Genomic DNA, 24,683 nt, shown 5'->3' with positions numbered 1-24,683 from the left:
TCAGGAAAGAAACAAATATGCATTCAGTTTGTTCCAGCAAAATGCATTTAAAAAGCTAAGTTAAAAAGAATACCGCTGCAAGCATTCATTTCCTCTCAAAGCTGATTAATATATGTCTTATAGGGCTAAAATATGTGTGCCTTTTGTCACAGACTGAACATATTATATAAAATATAAAAACATGTTAACAGCCTAGTTAACTCTTCTGTTAAAACACACCTTGAAATGACAACAGCAGTTTAATGTTAGGATACATGGTACTAAAAAACACCAGAGGTCAAACACAAGAAATTGGAAGAGGAAGGAGCATGTTTTTTTTTTTCATTGAGGGGACGGTAGATGGATAGTAATAAATAGTCTGTTTGAATGAGGGGTAAGTAGGAAACTAATTGAAGTAATATAAGTAAGAGTTACAGAAAACTTTACCCCCAATTTTAATGGGGGTTGCAGTTTTGGGAGGGAGGAAGATGTATAAAACGGATTGGCAAAAATGAAGGTATCTTAAAACAATAAGATATTACATAAGAAAGTTAAATATGTCACAATGACAAAAACATTTATGAGGGTTAGACAGTGAAGCTACATTTTATCCCCATTGATCTTGATATTTGTGGTTCCTAAAAACACCCTTGTGTGAGGTTTAATGTGGACTAACACTGTTACAATATCTGACCCCATCAATCTTAATGTTCTGAGTACTTGACTCCAAACTGCCTGGGTGACTTACCAAGATCACCTCTTATGCAGGGTTTGACAATTATTATTAGGATAGTGAAGAAGATATAGTAAAATTGGGAAGCATACCATAAAACCTCAAGACCTATGCAAGGGTGAGTATCATAGCCCTTCTTATTTTCTAAAAAAACTCAAACTAATATTTACAGCTGTAGTTACCTGGTGCACCACCACATTCCTTTTTAGGTTCTCTTGGTCCCACTCTTTGAAATATCGGAAAAGTAAACTGTGTTTCCCACCGAGAGTCTGATCGGAACAGTTTATTTTCATCATTGTTATTATTACGTGGCGAGGAACTGAAGCGTAACTTGTACGATATTTTTGGTGGGAATGAACCGTCTCTGATATTGTCTGAAAACACAACGCCAGCCAGGTACTTCCCTGTGTTGTTTGTGGATGAGTTAGAAAACATCAGAAAATTTACCATCTCAACCTCTGTTCTAAAACCTTTTATTCCTGTGAAAGTAAAAATATCTTATGTAGGAATATGATTTACCTGTGTATAATGCGCACCCACGATTCAGGGGTGGTCCCAGGGGACAAACACTGCGCATTATACATGGGTATCTACCGTAAGTAATGTCAAACACTTTACACAAAATATGGACTGTTATGAAAAACTTAACCAAGATTTGTAAATCAAAAGAGGCCATAACTCATATAAGGTATCTAAAACATAAATGAGTAACTACATACTAGTCAAAATAATTCGACATTCAGATTGCTTTATATCTGAGACAGGGCAATCTGAATGTCAAAACTTTGAAGAACCAAAATAATGGAGGATAAATCACAGTACACGGTCGTGTAAAGTTATTGGTTTTATCGCTTGCACGTACTGGCATACTGTACTTGGTAAACGTTAATTGTGTATATTACATACTAATTACCAAAAATATCTTAAATTTGTAAATAATTAATGGCATAATCTTAAGTATCTAAACATCAATGAGGAACTAATATCCAAATATTGACATGTCAATGCTTTATATTGGAATTAATGGCAAACTTTGAAAAAAAATAATCGGGATAAATCATCAGTAAAGGTCGGCAGCGATGAAAATTTCATCTGAAGTTGCTTCAACTACTTTGGTCTTTCGAGTGTTTGAAACCAGTGGGGATACTGCCCATATCAAAAAATTATCCCGTCAAATTAGTTGGACTAAACTACATACCAACCAGACTTAGAGTTTTTGAAGCTTTTTCCAGTATTCGTCTAGTTACGTTATTTTCAGGAGTAAACGCAAGACGATGCGGTAAGCTATTGTCTATTATATTCCAGGAAGTACAGTCTGGCCACTGCATTTTCTCTTTCATTTCACTCTTCACTCTCAGTCGTATAAAGATAAGCATTAGTGTGAAGAATATGGGCACACCAATCTGTAACACGTTCGTCCATACTTTGCGTTTCTGTATCAGAAAGTTCTTCCATAACAGCAAAATGAAATGTTGTCCCTTTGTTCCCATTCTGCTGGTTTAGCTGAGTAATATTCTCATGAATTGTTTACTCTCTTAGTAGTATTTTTCTGTTTCAAAAATGAAGAGTATCTCTGCACTTCCCGTTTGTTCCCTGAAATTAGAAATAAAAATCTCCTAAAACATGCAACAAAAATGTACAATATGAGAAAAAAAGAACAAACAAAAAACATCCAAAATAAGATACAACAAGAGATCACAGAGTGATCTTGGCACCCACCAATGTGCCATTTTTGTGTGTTCCAAATTTCAAGACTTATTGACTAGCTCAAGGTCAAATTTCATTTCCGTACATAACACTGTGCATGTGGTCTAAATTCGAAAGCTGTAGCTTGAGAAATGTGAAAGTAGGTCACTAGATCAGTTTCAAGGACAAAGTTCTTTGTACACAAAAACTATGCATGTGCATCAAGTTTGAAGACTGTAGTTTGAGAAATTTGAAAGTAGGTCACTAGGTCAATCTTAAGGTCAAATTTTATTTCGGTACACAAAACTATGCAAGTGGTCCAAATTTGAAGGGTGTAGCTTGAGAAATTTGAAAGTAGGTCACTAGGTCAATCTTAAGGTCAAAGTTTATTTCGGTACACAAAACTATGCAAGTGGTCCAAATTTGAAGGGTGTAGCTTGAGAAATGTGAAAGCAGGTCACTAGGTCAAAATCAAGGTCAAATTTCACTTCAGAACACAAATCCATGCATGTGGTCCAAATTTGAAGCCTGTACCTTCAAAAATGTGAAAGTAGGTTACTAGGTCAATGTAAAGGTCAAAGTTTGTTTCGGTACACAAAACCATGCATGTGGTCAAAATTTGAAGGCTGTAGCTTGAGAAATGTGAAAGTAGGTCACTAGGTCAAAATCAAGGTCAAATTTTATTTCGGAATACAAAACTATGCATGTGGTCCAAATTTGAAGCCTGTACCTTTAAAAATGTGAAAGTAGGTCACTAGGTCAATGTAAAGGTCAAAGTTTGTTTCGGTACATAAAACCATGCATGTGGTCCAAATTTGAAGGCTGTAGCTTGAGAAACGTGAAAGTAGGTCACTGGGTCAAAATCAAGGTCAAATTTCATTTCGGAACACGAAATTATGCATGTGGTCCAAATTTGAAGCCTGTACCTTCAAAAATGTGAAAGTAGGTCACTAGGTCAATGTCAAGGTCAAAGTTTATTTCAGTGCACAAAACTATGCATGTGGTCCAAATTTGAAGGTTGTAGCTACAGAAATGTGAAAGTAGGTCATTAGGTCAAAACCAAGGTCAACTCATATCAAGGTTAATCTTGCCACTCAAAACCATACATGTGGTCCAAATTTGAATGTTGTAGGTTATTGACAAGAAGTCTTTAAAAGCTTTTCCCTATATAAGTCTATATGAACCATGTGACCCCCAGGGCGGGGCCATATTTGACCCTAGAGGGATAATTTCAATAAACTTGGTAGAGAACCACTAGACGATGCTACATTACAAATATCAAAGCCCTAGGCTTTGTGGTTTGGACAAGAAGATTTTCAAAGTTTCTCCCTATATAAGTCTATGTAAACCATGTGACCCCCGGGGCGGGGCCATATTTGACCCTAGGGGGATAGTTTGAACAATCTTAGTAGAAAAACACTAGATGATGTCACATACAAAATATCAAAGCCCTAGGCCCTGTGGTTTTGGACAAGAGGTTTTTCAAAGTTTTTCCCTATATAAGTCTATATAAACCATGTGACACCCGGGGCGGGGCCATATTAGACCCCAGGGAAATAATTTGAATCATTTTCGTAGAGGACCACTAGATGATGCTTCATACCAAATATCAAAGTCCTAGGCTCTGTGGTTTTGGGCAAGAAGATTTTCAAAGTTTTTCCCTATATAAATCTATGTAAATTATAGAAATAAGCAAAGGGCCATAACTTACTAAAAAATTGTTGAACCAGTCTGATTTTCAGGGACACAACTAGGGTACCAATACATCATTCTGACAAAGTTTGGTCAAAATCCCCCTGGTAGTTTCTGAGGAGATGCGATAACGAGAAATTGTTAACGGAAGGGCGGACGGAATGACGGATGGACGGACGGACGGACGGAAGGACGACGGACCACGGACGCAGAGTGATTTGAATAGCCCACCATCTGATGATGGTGGGCTAAAAATTTCTAATATCTTAAACTGAAACAGAAATTTTTTAAAGCATGAAAAAAGACACACAGACACTTAAGTATCATATAGTATTAAACAAATTATAAATTGTTTACCTGGTACCAAAACGTTGTGATTCATTAGCGTTTATCAAAATAAAAACGTGGAAAACATTACAACTGTTATTTCTAATAAATGTTCTTACTAAACACACATGAACGAGGTGCTTCGAAAAACAGTTTCCTTGTGTGCTAACTAATGTCTAAAATCTTCCTGTTATCTGTACTATATAGAGACAATATACACCAGTTTTCCACTGACACACAGATATTATACATATATATATCTAGCTTTATCATACACATGACAGCATCCCAGCTCATAACCTCATGACTCAGACTGTATTTTCAAAATCTTGTAAGGTTACTTCCTTGTATCAATTCTGCATGGATTATTCAAACACAAATGGGTAAGATTTACAAAACTATTTAGTCAAAAGATCTGGAATTTTGCCTTGTCACTTTTGCTGACTTACTGCCTTTTAATATTGATGCTGAAAGAATACCACATGCTGTACAACAAAATGTCCTGTTTATTAAACCAGTTTGGATGAGATAATTAATCTGGACATGTAATCAGGTTAGATAATAAAAGCATGTGATATATTTCTTACATTGATCAGTAAACAAGAGGATCATCATCATGAGAGCTGTAGATCACTCACTGGAGTGTGACCCCCAGGGTGTCACAGCTCAAACTGGTATAATAAGAGGGAAATGAATCGACCCTACCTGCTCACATAAAAAGGTATAACATGAGGGTCATGATGGCCCTAGATCACTCATTTGAGATTCCGCAACTCAAATTGGTATAACAAGAGGGTCATGATAGTCCTTGAATGCTTACCCAAGTTTCACAGCTCTAACAGTAATGTAATAGCAAATTGGACATGATGGCCAAAGATAGCTCACCTGAGTTTAACATTTCAAACAGATATAAAAAGCCGGCCATGATTTCTGAGAAATTATCCTTTATTTCATGCTTTTCAGTGAAATATTGAAATTTATTAGTGAAATAGAATTAATATTTTCACTGTTTCAAACAGTGAAAATATCATTTTTATTTTTCACTTGTATGGAACTACACTTTAATGTGAAAGAATATGATTAGAAATTATCCCAAATTCCTTGCAAAAGTATTTAAGTAAAGATATAGATAAATGTAAATACTTACAGGATCATTAAGATACATTTTGTATGTTCCATCGTAATATATTTTTTAAAGGAAATCTGGAAATGTCATAGAATTCTTTGACAGTTTTTCTACATAGATATTGTGACGTTATGACAGAACGATGTTATGATGCAATGCATGTGATGTTGCATGGGTAAAATGGATATTTGTTTAAAACCTTTGAAAATACATAAAAACCAGACTTGTCACAGGAGTGACGAATAATACCCCCATAATACGGCCTTGTCACAGAAGTATGGCAAATTTTAAGTTGGAAAGGTGCCATAACAACGTCAAAAAATTGGTGGTTTGTAGCCAAAGTTGAACTTGACCTGTATTTTATGATGTTACACCTGTGTACCAAAAATTATTTAAATCTGTCAAGCCTTACATGAGTTATTGTCTGGAAACCATGAGTTTTGCAAATTTTAAGTGGGAAAGGGGCCATAACTACCCATACCGGTACGGAATGGAATGTTTAATGACTCAAATGTGGATGAAGATATTGGACAACAGCTTAAGTCTCAAAACATTAAATCAGTATAAAAGGAACATAATTCATGGAAAACTTCTGCAAAAGTATTGCACCATGTGTCATATCATGCGGCTATTTTGGAACAACTATTTTAAGTTTGAATCAAATCTATTTAGTAATACTGGAGATACAGCAAATTGAACCAGAAATTCTATTAGTAAAAAGACTCAAAGAGGGCATAACTCAGAATAGACAGGTGACAGCATTATCAAACTTGTGTTATATGATGTGAGTGATGATGTGGAACAACCATTTTAAGTTTGATTAAATCCATTTAGTAACAACAGAGATACATGTATAAAAAGCGTAAAAATTAAACTGAAAATCTATATCAAAATTTATATCAAATCCCTTCTGAAATAACAGAGATATATTGTGAAAATGCATCAAAATTAACATAAAATTCTAAGTAAAAAGGGGACATAATTCATGAAAAATTGGTGCCAGAGTTATGGACCTTGTGTCATTTGATGTGGATGATGATGTGGAATAACTATTTTAAGTTTGAATCAAATCCATTCTGTAATAACTGAGATAAAGTGAAAGTGCACAAACTTTAACCCGAAATTCTAAGTAAAAAGGCGGGATAATTCATGAAATATTGGTGCCAGAGATATGACCCTTGTGCCATATGATGTGGGTGATGATGAGGAATAGCTATTTTAAGTTTGAAGCAAATCCATCAAATAATAACAAAGATACAGAGAAAGTGTAAAAAAAACTTTAACCAAGGTGTGGACGCGGAAAGACGCGGACGCCGGTGCAAGTAGGATAGCTCTCCATACTTCGTAGTCAAGCTAAAAATGGTGGTTTGTAGGCAAAGTCGAACTTGACCTGTATTTTATGATGTTACACCTGTGTACCAAAACTGATTTAAATCTGTCAAGCCTTTCATGAGTTATTGTCTGGACACCACGAAAACCAACAGACCGACCGACAATCTCACACCTATATACCCTCCAAACTTCGTTTGTGGGGGTATAATAACTGTTTCAGTGTAAGATCAAAATATAGTTCACTAGTGAACAACATAATTTACATCTTCACTTGTGGCTGTGCCACTTGTGAAAATATTGCATAATGTTCACTCGTTGAAATACATTTCAACACAGAAAAAAAAAATATAATAATATAATATTAATAGCATCTTTCCCAATATCTGTATATAATCACCAGCTGGTGATTGCCTATATCAGTATCCAAATTGTTATAAAGGGACATGATGTTCTAAGAACATGCTTGGAGAAAGTATTCAAGTTATTACATTTCATTCAAGCAGAAGTGATGATCGCAAGGTATTCACAAGAACAACTTATCTAAATTCAAATCATGCCTAGATACAGTAATTACTGGTATTACTTATTAAAGTCTGAAGTGTTGTATTGATATGGGATATCTTAATTAGTCTATGTTCTTCTTATGCGAATTTTAGATCTGTTCTATCCCACAGATTTTTGTTCATGCCAAGGGCCTTGTGTAGAAGTACACATTATGTGCCATATCTATCTTCTTCTTCTTCTTCTTCTTCCAATAATATGCTGGGCCCTCTCTGGAGCAACATCACATATGTGACTGTACAATGCCGTTGTGAGGCGCGGCGTGCAAGTAAAATGGTTAAAATCTGATAAAAAAATCCGTAGTTTGGGTGTCTAGTGGAGTCTGGCTACCCCAGCCTTGAAGGACTCCAAGGTCTGGGCGGTCGCGATGGACTCTGGGAGCTGGTTCCACAACCGGATGCCAGCAGGGAAGAACGAGTGGCGGTACACGTCAGTTCTGCAGAAGGGTAGCATGTACTTCTGGCTATGGCCACGGGTGGACAGTGATGCTGGGTGTAGATATGTATTCCGGGGAATGGCAACTAGGTCGTTGGTAATCCGGTACATCATAACCAGCTTTGCATCGGTCCGCCGCTGCTGCAGCGTGTCCCAGCCGAGTTTCTGGATCATTGCACTGGTGCTACTGGTGGTTCTGTAGTCGCCCATAACAAAGCGAGCTGCTCTACGCTGTACCCCTTCCAGCTGGGTGATGTTCTTGCTGGTATGCGGGTCCCAGGCTGGCAAGGCATATTCCAGTATGGGCTTGACTAGGCTGGTGTAGCACTGGGCCTTGATGTTTCTTGGGCACCTGATCAGGTTTCTGCGGAGAAAGCCTAGGGTGTTGTTGGCCTTTCTCGTCTTGTCTTCTATGTGGGCATTCCAGGTCAGGTTGTCTGCTATGGTCACTCCAAGGTATTTGCCAGTTTTGGAGAAGTTCAGGTTATGGCCATGGATGGAATAGGAGGCTTTGATGAGATTTCTTTTCCTGGAGATGCGTATGACTTCGCATTTGGCAGGGTTAAATGACATCTGCCAATCAGATTCCCACTGCTGTAGCCGATCAAGGTCTTCTTGTAGTAACTGGGTGTCCTGGACAGTGCGGATCTTCCGATAGAGGAGGCTGTCGTCGGCAAACAGGCGTGATGTGGATGAGACTTTCTGCGGTAGGTCGTTAATGTACACGAGGAACAACAGGGGCCCCAGTACAGTTCCTTGGGGGACACCAGAGGAGACATTGGCTGAACTTGACTGTTGTCCTTCTACGATGACCTTCTGGGTTCTGTTGGACAGAAAGCTCTGTATCCATTTCAGGGTGTTGCCGTGGATACCATAGTGGCGCAGTTTAAGGGATAGGCGCTGATGCGGGACCTTGTCAAAGGCCTTGCTGAAGTCCAGCAAGATGGCGTCTATCTGTTCCCCTTCATCGATTCCTGATGCTAGGTCTTGAAGGGTAACTATCAGTTGGCTATCGCAGGATCGTCTTTTCCGAAATCCATGCTGGGCATCAGATAGTATGTTGTGGGCATCAAGATGTTGCATGACCTGACTGTGGATAATATGTTCCATTACTTTGCAACAAACGGATGTAAGGGAGATCGGCCAGTAGTTCACTGGGTTGCTTTTGTCTCCTTTCTTGAAGATTGGCGTGACAAGGGCCTTTTTCCAGTCATCTGGTACCTCTCCCTGGTGTAGGGAGGCTTGGAAGATTAGAGTAAGTGCTGGAGTGATCTCGGCTGCACATTCCTTGATGAAACGGGATGGGATGGCATCTGGACCCTGGGCCTTGTGTGGGTTGAGATTCTCTAGTAACTTAAGTACTCCTCCCCCATGTATGGTGAACGATTTCATTTGAGGACTCGGGCTGCCAGCCATAGACGGCATGTTGGACAGGTCTTCTTTGGTGAATACGTCACAAAATTGATCATTCAAGATGGTGGATTTGGTTTGGGCATCACTGTATGCAATCCCATCTCTTTTCAGTAGGGGGACCCCACTGCTATCATATTTTTGGCTGTTAATATATGTGTAGAGTTTTTTGGGGTTGGCTTTACCAGACTCAAGTGAAACCATGTCATTGACGTAGCTGCTATGGGCTTGTCTGCTCTCATACTGGACTTCCTTCTGGAGTTGTTTATAGCGTTGTATGTCCTCTGTGTTTCCGCTCTTCTTGGCTCTCCGGTGGGCTCTCTTCTTCTTACGCAAGAGACACTTGATCTTCTGGGTGATCCAGGGCTGGTGGAAACGAGCAGATGACATCTTCGATGGAACATCGCTATCAATTATGTTGGTACAAAAGGTTGAAAATTCGTTCCAGAGTTGGTTAATGTCAGTATCAATGTTGTTTGAAGTTGTGAATGAATCCGAGAATGATTTGGTATTTGATTTCATTTCCGATAGGTTGGCCCGTGTCCAGAGAAGTATCTTCCTCTTTGGAGCAAGGACTTTTGCCTCGGTGAATACTATGTCGTGGTCACTAAGGCCTGGCATGGGTTTGGTCTTGCTTACAAGAGAGGGTCTGTTCGTTAGAAAAACGTCCAGTGTGTTGTGTCCTCGCATTGGGAAACTGACTGTTTGTTCTGAGCTGGTGTCATACATGGTGTCCAGGAATAATTCGCTAAGGGCGTGGTTGTAGTTGGACCCTGTATCCTTATTCATGCTACACTCAAAACTAACAGTTTAATGTGTCACTCAGCAAAACAGCAACTTTAAAGAAAAAATGGTCAAGCAATTAGGTCTGAAAGGTAGACATTGGGCAGAATCAGCCGATTTTTAATTCAATGCCATGCAGTGTATAGAGGAAGATTACAGGGTTTCTTTTGTGACTGATTCTGAGGACTTCACACTTGTCTGGATTGAATTCCATGGACCAGTCAGACTCACAGGTTTCAAGGCTTAAAAGGTCTTCCTGTAGAGCTTGGGCATCACTGTTACATATCCGAACGTATAGCTTTACTCATTTGGCTTATCGGGATGACTTATTTTATGATCTGATATTTCATAGTTGTCATCCTACTGTTAGGAAAAGGAAACCATTAAAAAATTCAAAGAAGTCATGAAATACTGGTCAAACTTACTTGCTCCAATAAATTAAACATTAATATTCATGTAGAAACTTCAAATGGTTTGAATATAACTAATTTTAAATAAGAGACAGTCTTAAATCTTTGTAAATATGATGTGAACACGTGCAAGGAGATATCTACCACAACATTGTGGACTGCAGATGACACGAAACTGTCAATGTCATTGTCAACATAAAGTCATTATCAGAGATGTAATCATTACAAATACATTGTACATGCACCAGAAAATGTTTCAAACGGATTGCATTGGGGATGTTCTAACAGAAATATGCAGAATAAGTTTGCACGTGATGGGACAGTGATAGTCAAAAGTTATCATGCTGTATTATTTGACTACTACCTACCTTAGTCAAACTAATCCGACGCATACAGTATGTTTTATATTGTGACAGGTCAAACTGTGGCTGCAAATGTCAGAAATTAAAAAGCAGCCATTCACAGTATGTTTTATATTGTTACAGGTCAAACTGTGGCTGCAAATGTCAGAAATTAAAAAGCAGCCATTCAGCGACAGTAAGCTTGTCTACTAAGAGTAAGAGACTACTTCCTACCTAGTCTCAACTTTTCCACTGCAAGGCAGACTGATTTCACAGATTGACATTACCCCTACGTCTACCTCTACGTCTGTGGAGGAGAGATATTGACCTGAGCAAAAATTATCATACCGCGTACAATAAGTTGGACTACTTCCTACCTATCCGAAAGTGCAGCTATCCATATCGTCGCACCACATAATTTTACGCACACCTATTTCGACGCCATTTTTTTTTTTACCTCGTTCTCGATTAACTTGGGGTTTCCGATGACGTAGTAACTCGGTGTAATGACAGAAAACATCATGGTTAATTTTACCGATAAAAAAGTTGGAAAGTTTAGGATATGAAGATATTTATTAACTTACATTTACCCTATACATGATTTTTAATGTTTCTACTAATGTAAATTTTCATCCATTTTAAAAACGTCCCTGTGGAAGCTTAGATTAAACAAGAGGGCCAAGATGGCCCTAGGTCGCTCACCTAAGAAACACTCCATAACAGTGTAAAACATGTTTGACCTAGTGATTTCATGGAAACAAATATTCTGACCAATTTTCATTAAGACTGGACCAAAAAATTGGTCTCTTGCAATAAAACAAGTATTTTCTTAGATATGACCTAGTTTTTGACTCTAGATGACCCATGTTCAAACTCGACCTAGATTTTATCAAGGCAATCATTGTGACCAAAATTAATGAAGATCAACTGAAAAATACAGCCTCTATCACATACAGAAGTTTTTTCTTTGATTTGACCAAGTGACCTAGTTTTTGACCTCAGATGACCCATATTCAAATTCAACCTAGATTACATTAAGGCAATCAACCTGACCAAATTTCATAAATATCAACTGAAAAAAACAGTCTCTATCGCATACACAAGATTTTTCTTTAATTTGACCTAGTGACCTAGTTTTTGACCTCAGATAACCCATATTCAAAATCGACCTAGTTTTCATCAAGGCAATCACTCTGACCAAATTTCATGAAGATCAATTGAAAAATACATCCTCTATTGCATACACAATGTTTTTCTTCGATTTGACCTAGTGACCTAGTTTTGGACCCCAGATGACCCATTTTCGAAATCAGCCTAGATTTTATCAAGGTAATCATTCTGGCTAAATTTCATGAAGATCAGTTAAAAAATACAGCCTCTATTGCATACACAAGGTTTTTCTTGGATTTGACCTAGTGACCTAGTTTTTGACCTCAGATGACCCATTTTCAAACTTGGTCTAAATTTCATCAAGGCAATCATTCTGACCAAAATTCATGAAGATCAATTGAAAAATACAGCCTCTATCGCATACACAAGGTTTTTACGTGATATGACCTAGTGACCTAGTTTTTGACCCCAGATGACCCATTTTCGAACTTGGCCTAGATTTCATCAAAGTAATCATTCTGACCAAATTCATGAAGATCAACTGAAAAATACCGCCTCTATCTCATACACAAGGTTTTTCTTTGATTGACCTAGTGACCTAGTTTTTGACCCGAGATGACCCATTTTCGAACTCGGCCTAGATTTCATCAAGGCAATCATTCTGACCAAAATTCATGAAGATCAATTGAAAAATACAGCCTCTATCGCATACACAAGGTTTTTCTTTGATTTGACCTAGTGACCTAGTTTTTGACCCGAGATGACCCATTTTCGAACTTGGCCTAGGTTTCATCAAGGTTATCATTCTGACCAGTATTCATGAAGAAGAATTGAAAAATACAGCCTCTATCGCATACACAAGGTTTTTCTTTGATTTGACCTAGTGACCTAGTTTTTGACCCGAGATGACCCATTTTCGAACTCGGCCTAGATTTCATCAAGGCTATCATTCTGACCAATATTCATGAAGAAGAATTGAAAAATACAGCCTCTATCGCATACACAAGGTTTTTCTTTGATTTGACCTAGTGACCTAGTTTTTGACCCCAGATGACCCATTTTCGAACTCGGCTTAGATTTCATCAAGGTTATCATTCTGACCAATATTCATGAAGAAGAATTGAAAAATCAGCCTCTATCGCATACACAAGGTTTTTCTTTGATTTGACCTAGTGACCTAGTTTTTGACCCCAGATGACCCATTTTCGAACTCGGCTTAGATTTCATCAAGGTTATCATTCTGACCAATATTCATGAAGATTAATTGAAAAATACCACCTCTATCGCATACACAAGGTTTTTTCTTTGATTTGACCTAGTGACCTAGTTTTTGACCCGAGATGACCCATTTTCGAACTCGCCTAGATTTCATCAAAGTTATCATTCTGACCAATATTCATGAAGATTAAATGAAAAATACAGCCTCTATCGCATACACAAGGTTTTTCTTTGATTTGACCTAGTGACCTAGTTTTTGACCCGAGATGACCCATTTTCGAACTCGGCCTAGATTTCATCAAGGTTATCATTCTGACCAATATTCATGAAGAAGAATTGAAAAATACAGCCTCTATCGCATACACAAGGTTTTTCTTTGATTTGACCTAGTGACCTAGTTTTTGACCCGAGATGACCCATTTTCGAACTCGGCTTAGATTTCATCAAGGTTATCATTCTGACCAATATTCATGAAGATTAATTGAAAAATACCACCTCTATCGCATACACAAGGTTTTCTCTTTGATTTGAACCTAGTGACCTAGTTTTTGACCCGAGATGACCCATTTTCGAACTCGGCCTAGATTCATCAAAGTTATCATTCTGACCAATATTCATGAAGATTAAATGAAAAATACAGCCTCTATCGCATACACAAGGTTTTTCTTTGATTTGACCTAGTGACCTAGTTTTTGACCCGAATGACCCATTTTCGAACTCGGCCTAAGATTTCATCAAGGTTATCATTGTGACCATTATTCATGAAGATTAATTGAAAAATACAGCCTCTATCGCATACACAAGCTAAATGTTGACAGACGACGGACGACAGACGACAGACGACAGACGACAGACGACGGACGACGGACGCCGGACATCGAGCGATCAGAAAAACTCACCTGAGCATTGCTCAGGTGAGCTAAAAAGTCACTGGAAATGTTGTTGTACGTCTGCAGCCGACTTTGGTGCTATCAAGGTCACATCACTGCCATGTGACATATGTAGTCGCACTATTTTATGCACTGTTTTGGAAGGTGTACGGATTATATATCAATGCGATCATTTCTACTCACTTCCTTTTTTTTCCTCTTGTCAAGTAGGCTGCGAACACTGGGTTCATCTAGTTTTGTATAAAACAAAATGTACCCAATTCCTCTGTAAACACCGCAGTCCAGAAAAATGAAAGAAAAAACAGGAGACAGTGTGTATTAAAAAAGCAGAGTGATTATTTATGTTCTAAGCCCCTTATGTTCATGAATGTTTAAATGTTTTCAGATTTATTTATATCATTTGGCCTTAATATTGATGATCTACTTGCATCTGCTTTTGTGTCAAGTTTTATTGCAGCGTCCATGACAGTTATGGTGTAGCACATTACTTACAGTGATTGCACAAATATTTAAGCCAATCAAAAGCTTCGTAACAAGTATCATGTAAGATGCGTCGAAATAGGTGTGTTAGAAAAAAGTATTGCCGACCACACTAGTTGTTGTTTACCTTTTGATTTCTGGCAGTCAGTTGTTTAGAATAAGATGTTATTGGTATGATTCAATGCATAAAAGGTTTGTGCACATGCAACATCTAATAGAGTCACGTATGTTACTGAATGAAAAAGCGCGGCCATGTTGCTTGTTATGTGCGTCGAAACTGGTGAGTCTGGGATATAGCATTACATCACAAAGGAGTTTTTTGTTTCAAAATTTATCAATAGAAAAGGGTTTTTGTAAAATAAGTTAGTTCTTTCATTAATTTCAATGACTAGAATTAAAATAAAATATAGCTGTACAAACCGTTAGCCCAGAAAATTGGTCTTTTGTTTTCTGTCACTGTCAGCTGACATGACCCCAATGCACCGGATGTAAACAATCTATAAATTTCTAACGAATATAACATTTCAAATATCGCTACCAGTCGTTCGAAGACTAGGCCAGCCTCTGAATCTCTCTTAATCTGTACAAAATGGTTACCAACTGACAATGGGAAAGCAATAGCAAATAAATACCTGATTTCCAAGCAATTGAAGTTGGCAAAAACCTTCTTCAAAGGTCTAGTTTTCAATTAAATATTATTAGCATTAGTCTTAGTAAATCATATCATGGATCTCACTACTGGTATTTTTGTTCTGAACAAGGAAAATATAGAAAACTAAGAACATGGAATTGGTTGAGTATTTTCAGAGAATTCATTCCAGAGACCATTGATATTATTATTGTTTGACTGAGTCTTGGTGACAACTTGATTCATTACTGAAATTTTGAAAATCACTCTTTAATTTTTTCTCTTTATTCGCCATAGATGTATTTTATACTTCTTTGTCCTGACTTAATACAGAAAATAGACTTCAAATGATAACTATTTTGCATATACCCCAAATGAATAAAAAATTTTGTAAGAACTGGTTTAGATATGCTGTCGCATGACCGATGTGTTATGGAACTCATTACCAGTGCTCCAGTTATAATCAGTTGAAAACAAATGTTCAAGGCCGTAAGTGTTTAGTTTATAAAACATAAATGCAATAAACCATTCTTAACCCCTTACAGCTTTTTTATGTAATCATTTGATTGTGCTTAACACTGTTAATAATAGTTTATGTTAAGAGCTTGCATTACTGGTTGTACTCTCCCAAAAATTAATGTTATCTTAAATAAGAAGTTCATAAGATAATATACAGGAAATTCGACATTTAGCTGTTGTGGTTACAGCTGCGGGATTCTTACCCAGTTCTGAGACGGGCACTTCCAGCTACACTGTATCGTGCTCACGTACATTGTAGCCGCCCGGTAAAGACGTCGACTTTAACTACGTCTAAATTTCATATTTAGAAGAAGGTTTTGCCGTCGCTATCGCTATCCTATGTTCAAGATGTATAGACGTTTTTGTAGCCGTCGGGTTGACTATCGATCGGCGTCAATTGATTTAGTCAATATTACCGGTTCAGAAATTGTCCCCGGTGTAGCCGTCATTACCACTGCCCGTGTTGATGTAACCGTCTAGATGATCATCATAGTCAATGTGAAGTCAGGTTTGTATGCAGCAGTAGTTTTCCTTTTCGCCGCCGTTTGTTGCCGACGTCATCGGTATCACCGTCGTCGTTGTCGGAACATAGTTAACCAAGATATGCGCCTCATGAATATATACATAACTATCAAGTCTATTCTAATCCAATTGAAAGTAAAACTTTTTATCTCGCACACAAGCCAAGGTTGTCGGACGGACAGCAGGGAGACGGACACCGTACAGCGAGGTATCCAGAACACCTTGAGCTTTCTAGCTCATGTTAATTATTGGTAATGAGCGATGTTAGCCAATACTCTTATCATTATGTGAGCCGCGCCATGAGAAAACCAACATAGTGGCTTTGCGACCAGCATGGATCCAGACCAGCCTGCGCATCCGCGCAGTCTGGTCAGGATCCATGCTGTTCGCTAATGGCTTCTCTAATTACAATAGTCTTTGAAAGCCAACAGCATGGATCCTGACCAGACTGCGCGGATGCGCAGGCTGGTCTGGATCTATGCTGGTCGCAAAGCCACTATGTTGATTTTCTCATGGCGCGGCTCATATTTAGTTTTAATATTATTAGTACTTGACGATGGATATCATTGAAAACAGCTGACGAAAAAATTCTAGCATACAGTAAATAAAAAAACAACAACAAAAGACAACAACAAAAAACAAAACAAAACAAAAGAACAAAGGCATTCTATGCGCACGTGAAGATTGTTTCAAAGATGAACAATGTCGCTCCATCGTGCGTCAGCCATTGTATTGTTAATAGTCAGAACTAGCACTTTTACGAGACCGTGAGTGCATTTCCCGTTGACGCAAAAAAATGAAGAAAAATTATCAAAGCTATAATCATATTGTTACTCTCAATACCACGAAATGTGTAGAGTTCATGCGTCTTGTAATATCTTTGAACCTATCTTTCTACAATTTATATCATAAAGAACAATTACTGTACATCACAAATATGCGACCTTATACCATTAAGAATATTAATGAGAACAAACATTGTACATCACAAATAGGTGATCTTATTTTTTATAATAGTTATAAAGAAGAATACATAGAAGAACAACTATTGTATAATACAAATAAACGGTGATCTCAAAACTTTCAAATATGGACTCATGACAGTACAAATCTGTACCAGTGTCTCATAAGCCATATTTGGCTGGGTGTATAACAAATGATGTGGTCCTTTTAGTTTTAACTATATGTGCCGAACTGTGTATATATTGTTCGCATTTATAAGCCGTATAACAAATGATGTGGTTCTTTTAGTTTTAACTATATGTGCCGAACTGTGTATATATTGTTCGCATAAGTCATAATTATTATATCTGGCTGGGTGTATAACAAATGATGTGGTTCTTTTAGTTTTAACTATATGTGCCGAAATATGTATATACTGTTTGTATAGTTATACATGTGACACTCTAATAAACAATAAAATTGTATTGTATAAAATTTCAAAATGTCAGCAGTTTAAGCCGATAAACATTTCTTGTGTAACCTAATATCACCATGTAACAAAAGAATAATATTAAAGAAACGCAAGTATATAAAGTGCCGCGACCTTCTTTGTTTTAATCTGAACATGATTCCTATTTCCGCCACCATATACATGTATATAAAAAAACTCGGATTAAAAAATCTTGGACATAAAGACACTGTATATAGTTTTTTATAGTTTACTTTTAAAATGGAGGCTAGCAAATTTCCGAATAGAGAACTACATCTTCATAAGGAATGTCGGTATATCCGACGGAGATTTATGATATATCAACGTCATCTTTTCCGTCTTTATCGTCGGTGTATTTGTGGTATCAGTAACGACATGTCGGCCCTCCAGTATAACCAAACAAGTTCGAGTCCAGAGACAGAACCCGGATGTGAAGTCCACTATGACCCGAGGTGTACATTTGTTCAGGAAACGCAACTAAACGGATCTTTTATATTGGCTAGAGTATGCAAGTGTTTTGTAATGAAAGGGTAGTAGTAAAAAGGGGGAACGCCCTCAGAAATAGAGATAAACTGATATAACAGAAAATGAATGTTTTGGAGGTAAACATTGCGAAGGACTTCATCAGTTGTTAGATATCTAATATGTGGTCAGAATTATAAAACAAAAATAACTAATTATATTCCTTTGTGGACAGAATAATGCCAGTGATTCATCTTTCATTTTTTTATCCTATACGCAATGTAAGCACTTTTTATATATTATCACAATGTCGTACTTTATATAGAAACAGAAGTGTAAATGTATGAGAACTTTCTCATCTTAGTTTTATATGAATCATATCATTAATTTACTTATTAGCCTCAAATCTACTGTTAAATAGTTACTCCATTAGTTCATGTACTCATTAAATGAGTGGAATAATGATTTTTGACTTGACTTGACTTGACTTAGCTTGTAGACATTACCATTTTTGTAAATCAATATAACACAAGTTCAGCACGCAATCGGAAACATAACATAAATGTGTCATTAATATTTCTGTTTTATCTATCTCGTGGCCTTCAAGCTTACCTTTCTCTTGTCCCTATGAAAATTACCTGTTCTAATTCAATTGTATGGTCTCCATTACGTCAGAAATATATGGTATTTTTGCACTTGTTTACAAGATTAGAACTGAGTTTGTAAAATGCAGCCAGCATACCGATGTAAACAAACGAATTCATTATGTATCATTCCTGGCTTTTTCGTGACATCCCACTTTTACAGGAGTTCGAACGGTAACAACCATCAAAATAAATGCACTATCAATGTCTTTCTAAGAAGGAACAACATTTCCGCCCTGTTTTCCGTAAATTTATATTATATATTTAGAAAAAAATTTTGCCTGTATATTTGATGCTTTTTTTTTCATTTATTTTTGTGGATAAAGCTATATATCCACAAGTTATTTAATTTAATCTGCATCAAAATTATTGCTGAAAAGCAACATTAAAGCGACCGTTTAGAAATTGACGAAACTTCAAAATGGATAATAACGCCTAGAAGTTTCAAATTTCCACTTCAACATGCATTTACAATACTTGCGGAATTGAAATTTTGATCAATATCTCAAATAAACATCATCAAAAATTAGAAAAAAAACTAATTAATTTTTAAAAAATCACATAGATCATGGTGGCGACTTATGAATCATTTGTGAAGCTGCACAACGTTTTAAATCCCATTGGATCTTCTTACAGATTTTTTTTCAAATCATTTACCATCAATCACACGGCGCATCTATATTTAAAAATTGAATTGACTGAAATGCGAATGTTGAAGGTAATACTAATAAATACCTAAATCACAAAGACAACCAGGCTCTAACCTAATTCAGCAATTGACACTTCAGCTGAGAGAATGTATTATATCTATTTAATATTTGCACCTCAACAAGCATTTTTTTTCTGACATTACGCTTTTGAGTTTCGCTTCGCATGTAGCTTTCATTATATAAATCACATATAAGGTCATAATATCTAACGAATCTGCTATTACTTGCTTATAAAATAATTTCAATCTTCGGAAGATTAGTATAAAGATTTTTTCTCACTTTTTAACTGTTTGTATTTGGGACAATTTACAAACAGAATACGTCTGGTATTGACTTTCCTTTCATTCAGGCATTATAAACAAGTCTAGTGTCCAACTGTGTAAGTAATCTTATTTGAGATGATTTTCTAAATGTCTCACAGCTGAACAATTGATTCTAGTGATCTTGTGAGTAGATCTCAGATGCGAGAGCTTTTCAGGAGCTCCAATAACCTTAAGTACGTGTCAGTGAACCTCGAGGTCAGTCTTGTTTTAAAGAAGTCGTTGACCGCACTTGGTGAATTCAGTTTGTTTAGCTGTATACTGCTTTTTTTTTACTTACTTATGACATTGTTACAGTTGAACTTTGTCAGTAAGGCTAGGTTCAGATCATGGAAATTTTATACGGTAGTCTAATTGAATTTTCTTTTTTTCTAGACATTATAAACAAGGCTATTAGTTTAGTTTAAACATATTTTATTGCCAATATATACATATATAAACAGATAACTACGTCAATTGTACATATAATAGGCAAAAGGGTCGACCCACAAGTTCTCGCAACATTAGTAACGGGTCTTCCCTGATGCAAATATTTACATATTTAATTTACAACAATGACAACTAATCAGGTACATGTGTGGTAAATAATAAATTTACAATATAATAGCTACAAAAAAATGGAAAGAAAAAAAAAGAGTTGAAATAAGTATGAGGTACAAGTACATGTGTACTTATAAAAGCAATCACATTTATGATTAGTGGCAGTGTATAGATAGATGTAAGAGTAAAAATGATGCAATTAATTTGCATTAACATGTACTACATTAGGGAAAAAAAACTTTAAAAAGGAGAAACGAGTACATGTGACTTATATAGACAAACATATTTGTGACTAGTCAGTGTACAAAAAGATATAAGAGTACAAAAAAAGAAGATACAATTCAATTGCATTAACATGTACTACATTTGGGAAAAAAGAACATAAAAAAGAAACAACTGGGGTCTTGTCAATAATAAACTTATATAATTATATATGAATAAATTGAATAATATTGCCTGCTAAATATGGTGAGTCTCAAAAGCGTTTGGTTGATTTTATGTAATGTTGGACTGAGCAGAATATTTTGCAGTTGTCTTCATATGACAATTCGGAATTACCAACTAAAAGAAGTTGGGTATTTAAAGGATGAAATTGCCTTAGATCGTGGAAAAGTTTAATCCTTTGATTTGTATATATCGTACAAGTGAAAAGAAAATGTTTAACGTCTTCAATATCTTCTCCACAAGAACAGATTGAGTCCTGAGACAGATGGTTGCAAAATAAATGAAAATTCAAATTACTGCACGCGTTTCTAAGCCTTGCATGAATTATAGAAAATTTTCTTTCTCCTACAAGATACCATTTTGGAGTTTCTGTAGTTGGAAAAACGGTATTTTTTAACAATCTTTTAAAACTTGATAAGGTGTTAGTGGCTCTTATTTCAGGACTCAAATTGTTCCAAATATCAATAGCAGAAGGCACAAAGGAATTAGAAAATATCTGAGTTCTTCGACTGAGGATTATAAAATTTTCAGCGTTTCTTAAGTTGTAATGTGTAGAATTGTTGACAATGTTTGGAAAAATATTATTCAAATACTCGGGCGCATCACCATTGCGAATTCTAAATGTGATTAAAAGTTTTTGATATAATCGTCTGTCAGATAGTGAGAGCCAGTTAATTTCCTGATATAAATTTTGAATTGAGACAGACCGGGTAAGTCCAGTTACAATACGGGCTGCTTCATGTTGAATTTTTTCTAGTGTTTCTTTTTCGTACTGAGTACAGCCGTCCCACACTACAGAAGCATATTCTAAAACAGGTCTTAAGAAAGATATATATATTTGATAAAGAGTCTGTCTATTAAGAGTATACTTTAATTTTCTCATCATACCTAACAATTTTGAAGCTGATGTAGTTATTTGGTCAATGTGGTCATGCCATTTTCCATTTGAACTTAGTGTTAAACCTAAGTGTTTATGTCGTTCAACAAATCTTACAGGTACGTTATCAAATGTCAAAAATGGTTTGTTGATATTTTGTTGTAAAGTAAAAAACATTGCTTCTGTTTTATTCGGATTAAAATCTACAAGCCATTTTTTAGACCATGCATTTATCATGGCAAGATCATGGTTAACAATTCCTTCAAGATCAGTCAAAGAAGATGTAGTACATGCTAAAGAAGTGTCATCCGCAAAAAGACGTGCAATACATAACAAATTCTCAATGATGTCATTAACATATACTAGAAAGAAAAGGGGCCCAAGGACTGAGCCTTGGGGCACCCCGGCATTGACGCTGAGAGGTTCAGATAAAGAAGAGCCAACAAAAACTTTCTGGTTTCTGTTTTCAAGATAACTCTTGGTCCATTTTAACAAATTTCCTTTGATACCATTTAGTTGTAGTTTATAAAGGAGACCTTTGTGCCAAACTCTATCAAAGGCCTTAGAGATGTCACAAAATACAATACAAGTATAAGTTTTGGTATCTAGAGATTGAACAATTTGATGGTACATATCTAATAATTGATAAACCGTAGAATGTCCTTTCAAAAAGCCGGATTGTTTAGAGTAAATAAGTTGATTAGCTACCAAATGGTTATACATGTGTTTGTGTAGAATTCTTTCCATAAGTTTTCCTAGACAACTTAAAAGTGAAATAGGACGATAATTAGAAGTCAATTTATTATCTCCCTTCTTAAAAAGTGGCATTACAATTGCTGATTTCCAAATTTCAGGAAAAACACATTCTGACAAAGACCTATTGAATAATGTACAAAGAGGTTTGGAAATTGGTTTGCAAATATTTTTCAATACTTTATGACTAATTAGGTCTTCACCGACCGCTTTATTAATATCTAAGATTTTAATTATGTCCTGAATTTCTGATTCTTGTATTTCTATAGTAGATAAACTAGCAGATGTATAGTCGGGCATATGCGATGGCACTTCATCAACGTCATCAAGGTGTGATATTGATGCAAAGTATTCATTTAGACAATTAGCTTTTTCAGAGTCAGAGAAGTGGTACGTTTCTGTGCCGTCAGAATTACAAGTTTTCAAAGGGGGGATAACTTCTGAAAAATTTTTAGTTTTAAGAAAACTACGCAGAAGCTTCCAATATTGTTTTTGATTGTTTGTATTCAAATCGACAAGGCTGTCCTCCAAATTAACATAAAATTTTTCTCTGGCATGTTTTTTTAAATTGTTTACTTTGTTTCAAGGCTATTTACCAAATAAACTTTGTTCTCAGTAATCTTTTCACACAGTTTTCTGTGAGACGACCTTTTATATGTTTCACAAACGAACCAAAGATTCTTGCGACTTTCTCAATGGGTCTCAGGTGCTTGAGCCTTTAAGTAGCACTACAAGTCAATAAATCCTAACATGAGAACATTCCTGTCTGCACTTCACTACCCTGTGTTTTAATTAACAAAAATATAGGTTGGTTTATTACCAATCAAGTCTATGCTTTAAATCGTTCGCACAATCTATTAATTAAGACCGGGTGGCGTGCGGTAGGGTAAGGGTGCAGAAATGATAAATTTGATGTTACTGCTGATGCTGATTTAAACCTTTTACCAAAATGAAAAAAAAAAAAAAAAAAAAAGCAACAATAAAACAAATCTATTATATCGTCTGTGTATACATGTCTCCACTGCGCAAAAACATCTGTCTGTAAATATTTCATACATACCCATTGCTAATGTGACCTACTGAAATATATGACGATTATTATCTCCTTTTCAAATTCACATGGAATTGTACTGTGTTACTTCACATGCAATTGTACTGTGTTATTTCGCATGTAATTGTATTGTGTTACTTCCCATGTAATTGTCACGTGTCACTTTACATGTAATTGTCATGTGCCACTTTACATGTTATTGTCAAATGTCATTTTACACGTAATTGTCATGTGTCGCTTTACTCGTAATAGTCATGATGTGTCACTGTATAGTAATTGTCAGCTGTCTCTTTACGCGTAACTGTCATGCGCCACTTTACATTTTATTGCCATGTATCACCTTAAATGTAACTGTCATGTGTCACTTTACATGTAATTGCCATATCAGTTTACATGTAATTTCCATGTGTCATTTTTTACTTAATTGCCACGTGTCCCTTTACATGAAATTTTCATGTGTCACTTTACATGTAATTGTGATGTGTCATTTTACAGGTAGTTGCCATATGGAGGAAGACCCAAGTCGCCAAACTCGTGCATTATATCAGGCACATGGAATTTCCGCTAGCCAGCTGGATGGCCTCATGGCATGAAAGAATTCTATATCCAAAGTGAGGTTTCTAACCCACAGCGGTGATGGGCAAGTGATTCGAAGTTAGCGGCCACGTAGGTACCTTATATGCTTTGAGAAGAATCGTAAAATATAGCTTATCATTTAATAATACATGTCTTGGTGCATACTTAGAATGATTTTGTAGTACACCAAAATGTAAGTTCACTCGAAAACACATCTCTGCTATCGAACTACAACTGTTTACTGTAAATATTTGGAGGAATTATAAAGTAACGAGATGCTGACTACTTATATTATTCTGTACAAAGATCAGCTAGAAAGAAGGCACATATATTAAAAACAATCCTAGGCATTTCTATTTCTATTTACAGACTTTTAAATACATATCAATTTCTACTATCAATAAGGTATACCACCATGTCCGGGTTTTAGGTATAGACAGAATAAACGCATGTCCAGTTTGAAACTGGAATTCAAATATAAGATTCAAGTGCTGAAGCAAACTATAAATTAAATACTCGATAAACTAATTTCATTATTTTTGAATTTTCACATTTGTACGTAGAAAGTTATATAATTGATACAAATAATTATATAAATTTCAAAATTCAGATAAATTTCCTGCTTTAATTTTTAAAAAATTCCTCGGATATTCAAAACAAGTAACAAAAGTCTACATTTTTTTCCCAGCTGG

The 24,683-nt window shown here is 36.1% G+C and overlaps 1 protein-coding gene across 3 annotated transcripts in view; it reads right to left on the bottom strand.

Moving 5' to 3' along the window:
* The window catches only part of LOC123562118 (phospholipid-transporting ATPase ABCA3-like), a 62,600-nt gene extending 47,593 nt beyond the window's left edge, over nucleotides 1-15,007 (bottom strand). For 2 of the 3 annotated variants that reach the window (XR_008369522.1, XM_053535317.1), the window contains exons 1-3: nucleotides 4,448-4,614; nucleotides 1,911-2,305; nucleotides 895-1,191 (exon numbers count right to left, since the gene is read on the bottom strand). Coding sequence is in view for 2 of the 3 variants with exons in the window: in XM_053535317.1 (XP_053391292.1) it covers nucleotides 895-1,191; nucleotides 1,911-2,202 (589 nt within the window). In the remaining variant the exon portion in view is untranslated. Of the gene's footprint in view, nucleotides 1-894; nucleotides 1,192-1,910; nucleotides 2,306-4,447; nucleotides 4,615-14,933 lie in introns of those variants that run through there. The other variant, XM_053535322.1, reaches the window with a different exon arrangement.
* Between the last annotated feature and the right edge of the window lie 9,676 nt (nucleotides 15,008-24,683).

Source organism: Mercenaria mercenaria, chromosome 2 (assembly GCF_021730395.1).
Source record: "Mercenaria mercenaria strain notata chromosome 2, MADL_Memer_1, whole genome shotgun sequence".
In the NCBI taxonomy this organism is placed as follows: Eukaryota; Metazoa; Mollusca; class Bivalvia; order Venerida; family Veneridae; genus Mercenaria; species Mercenaria mercenaria.
This window is presented reverse-complemented; position numbering and strand designations above follow the sequence as displayed.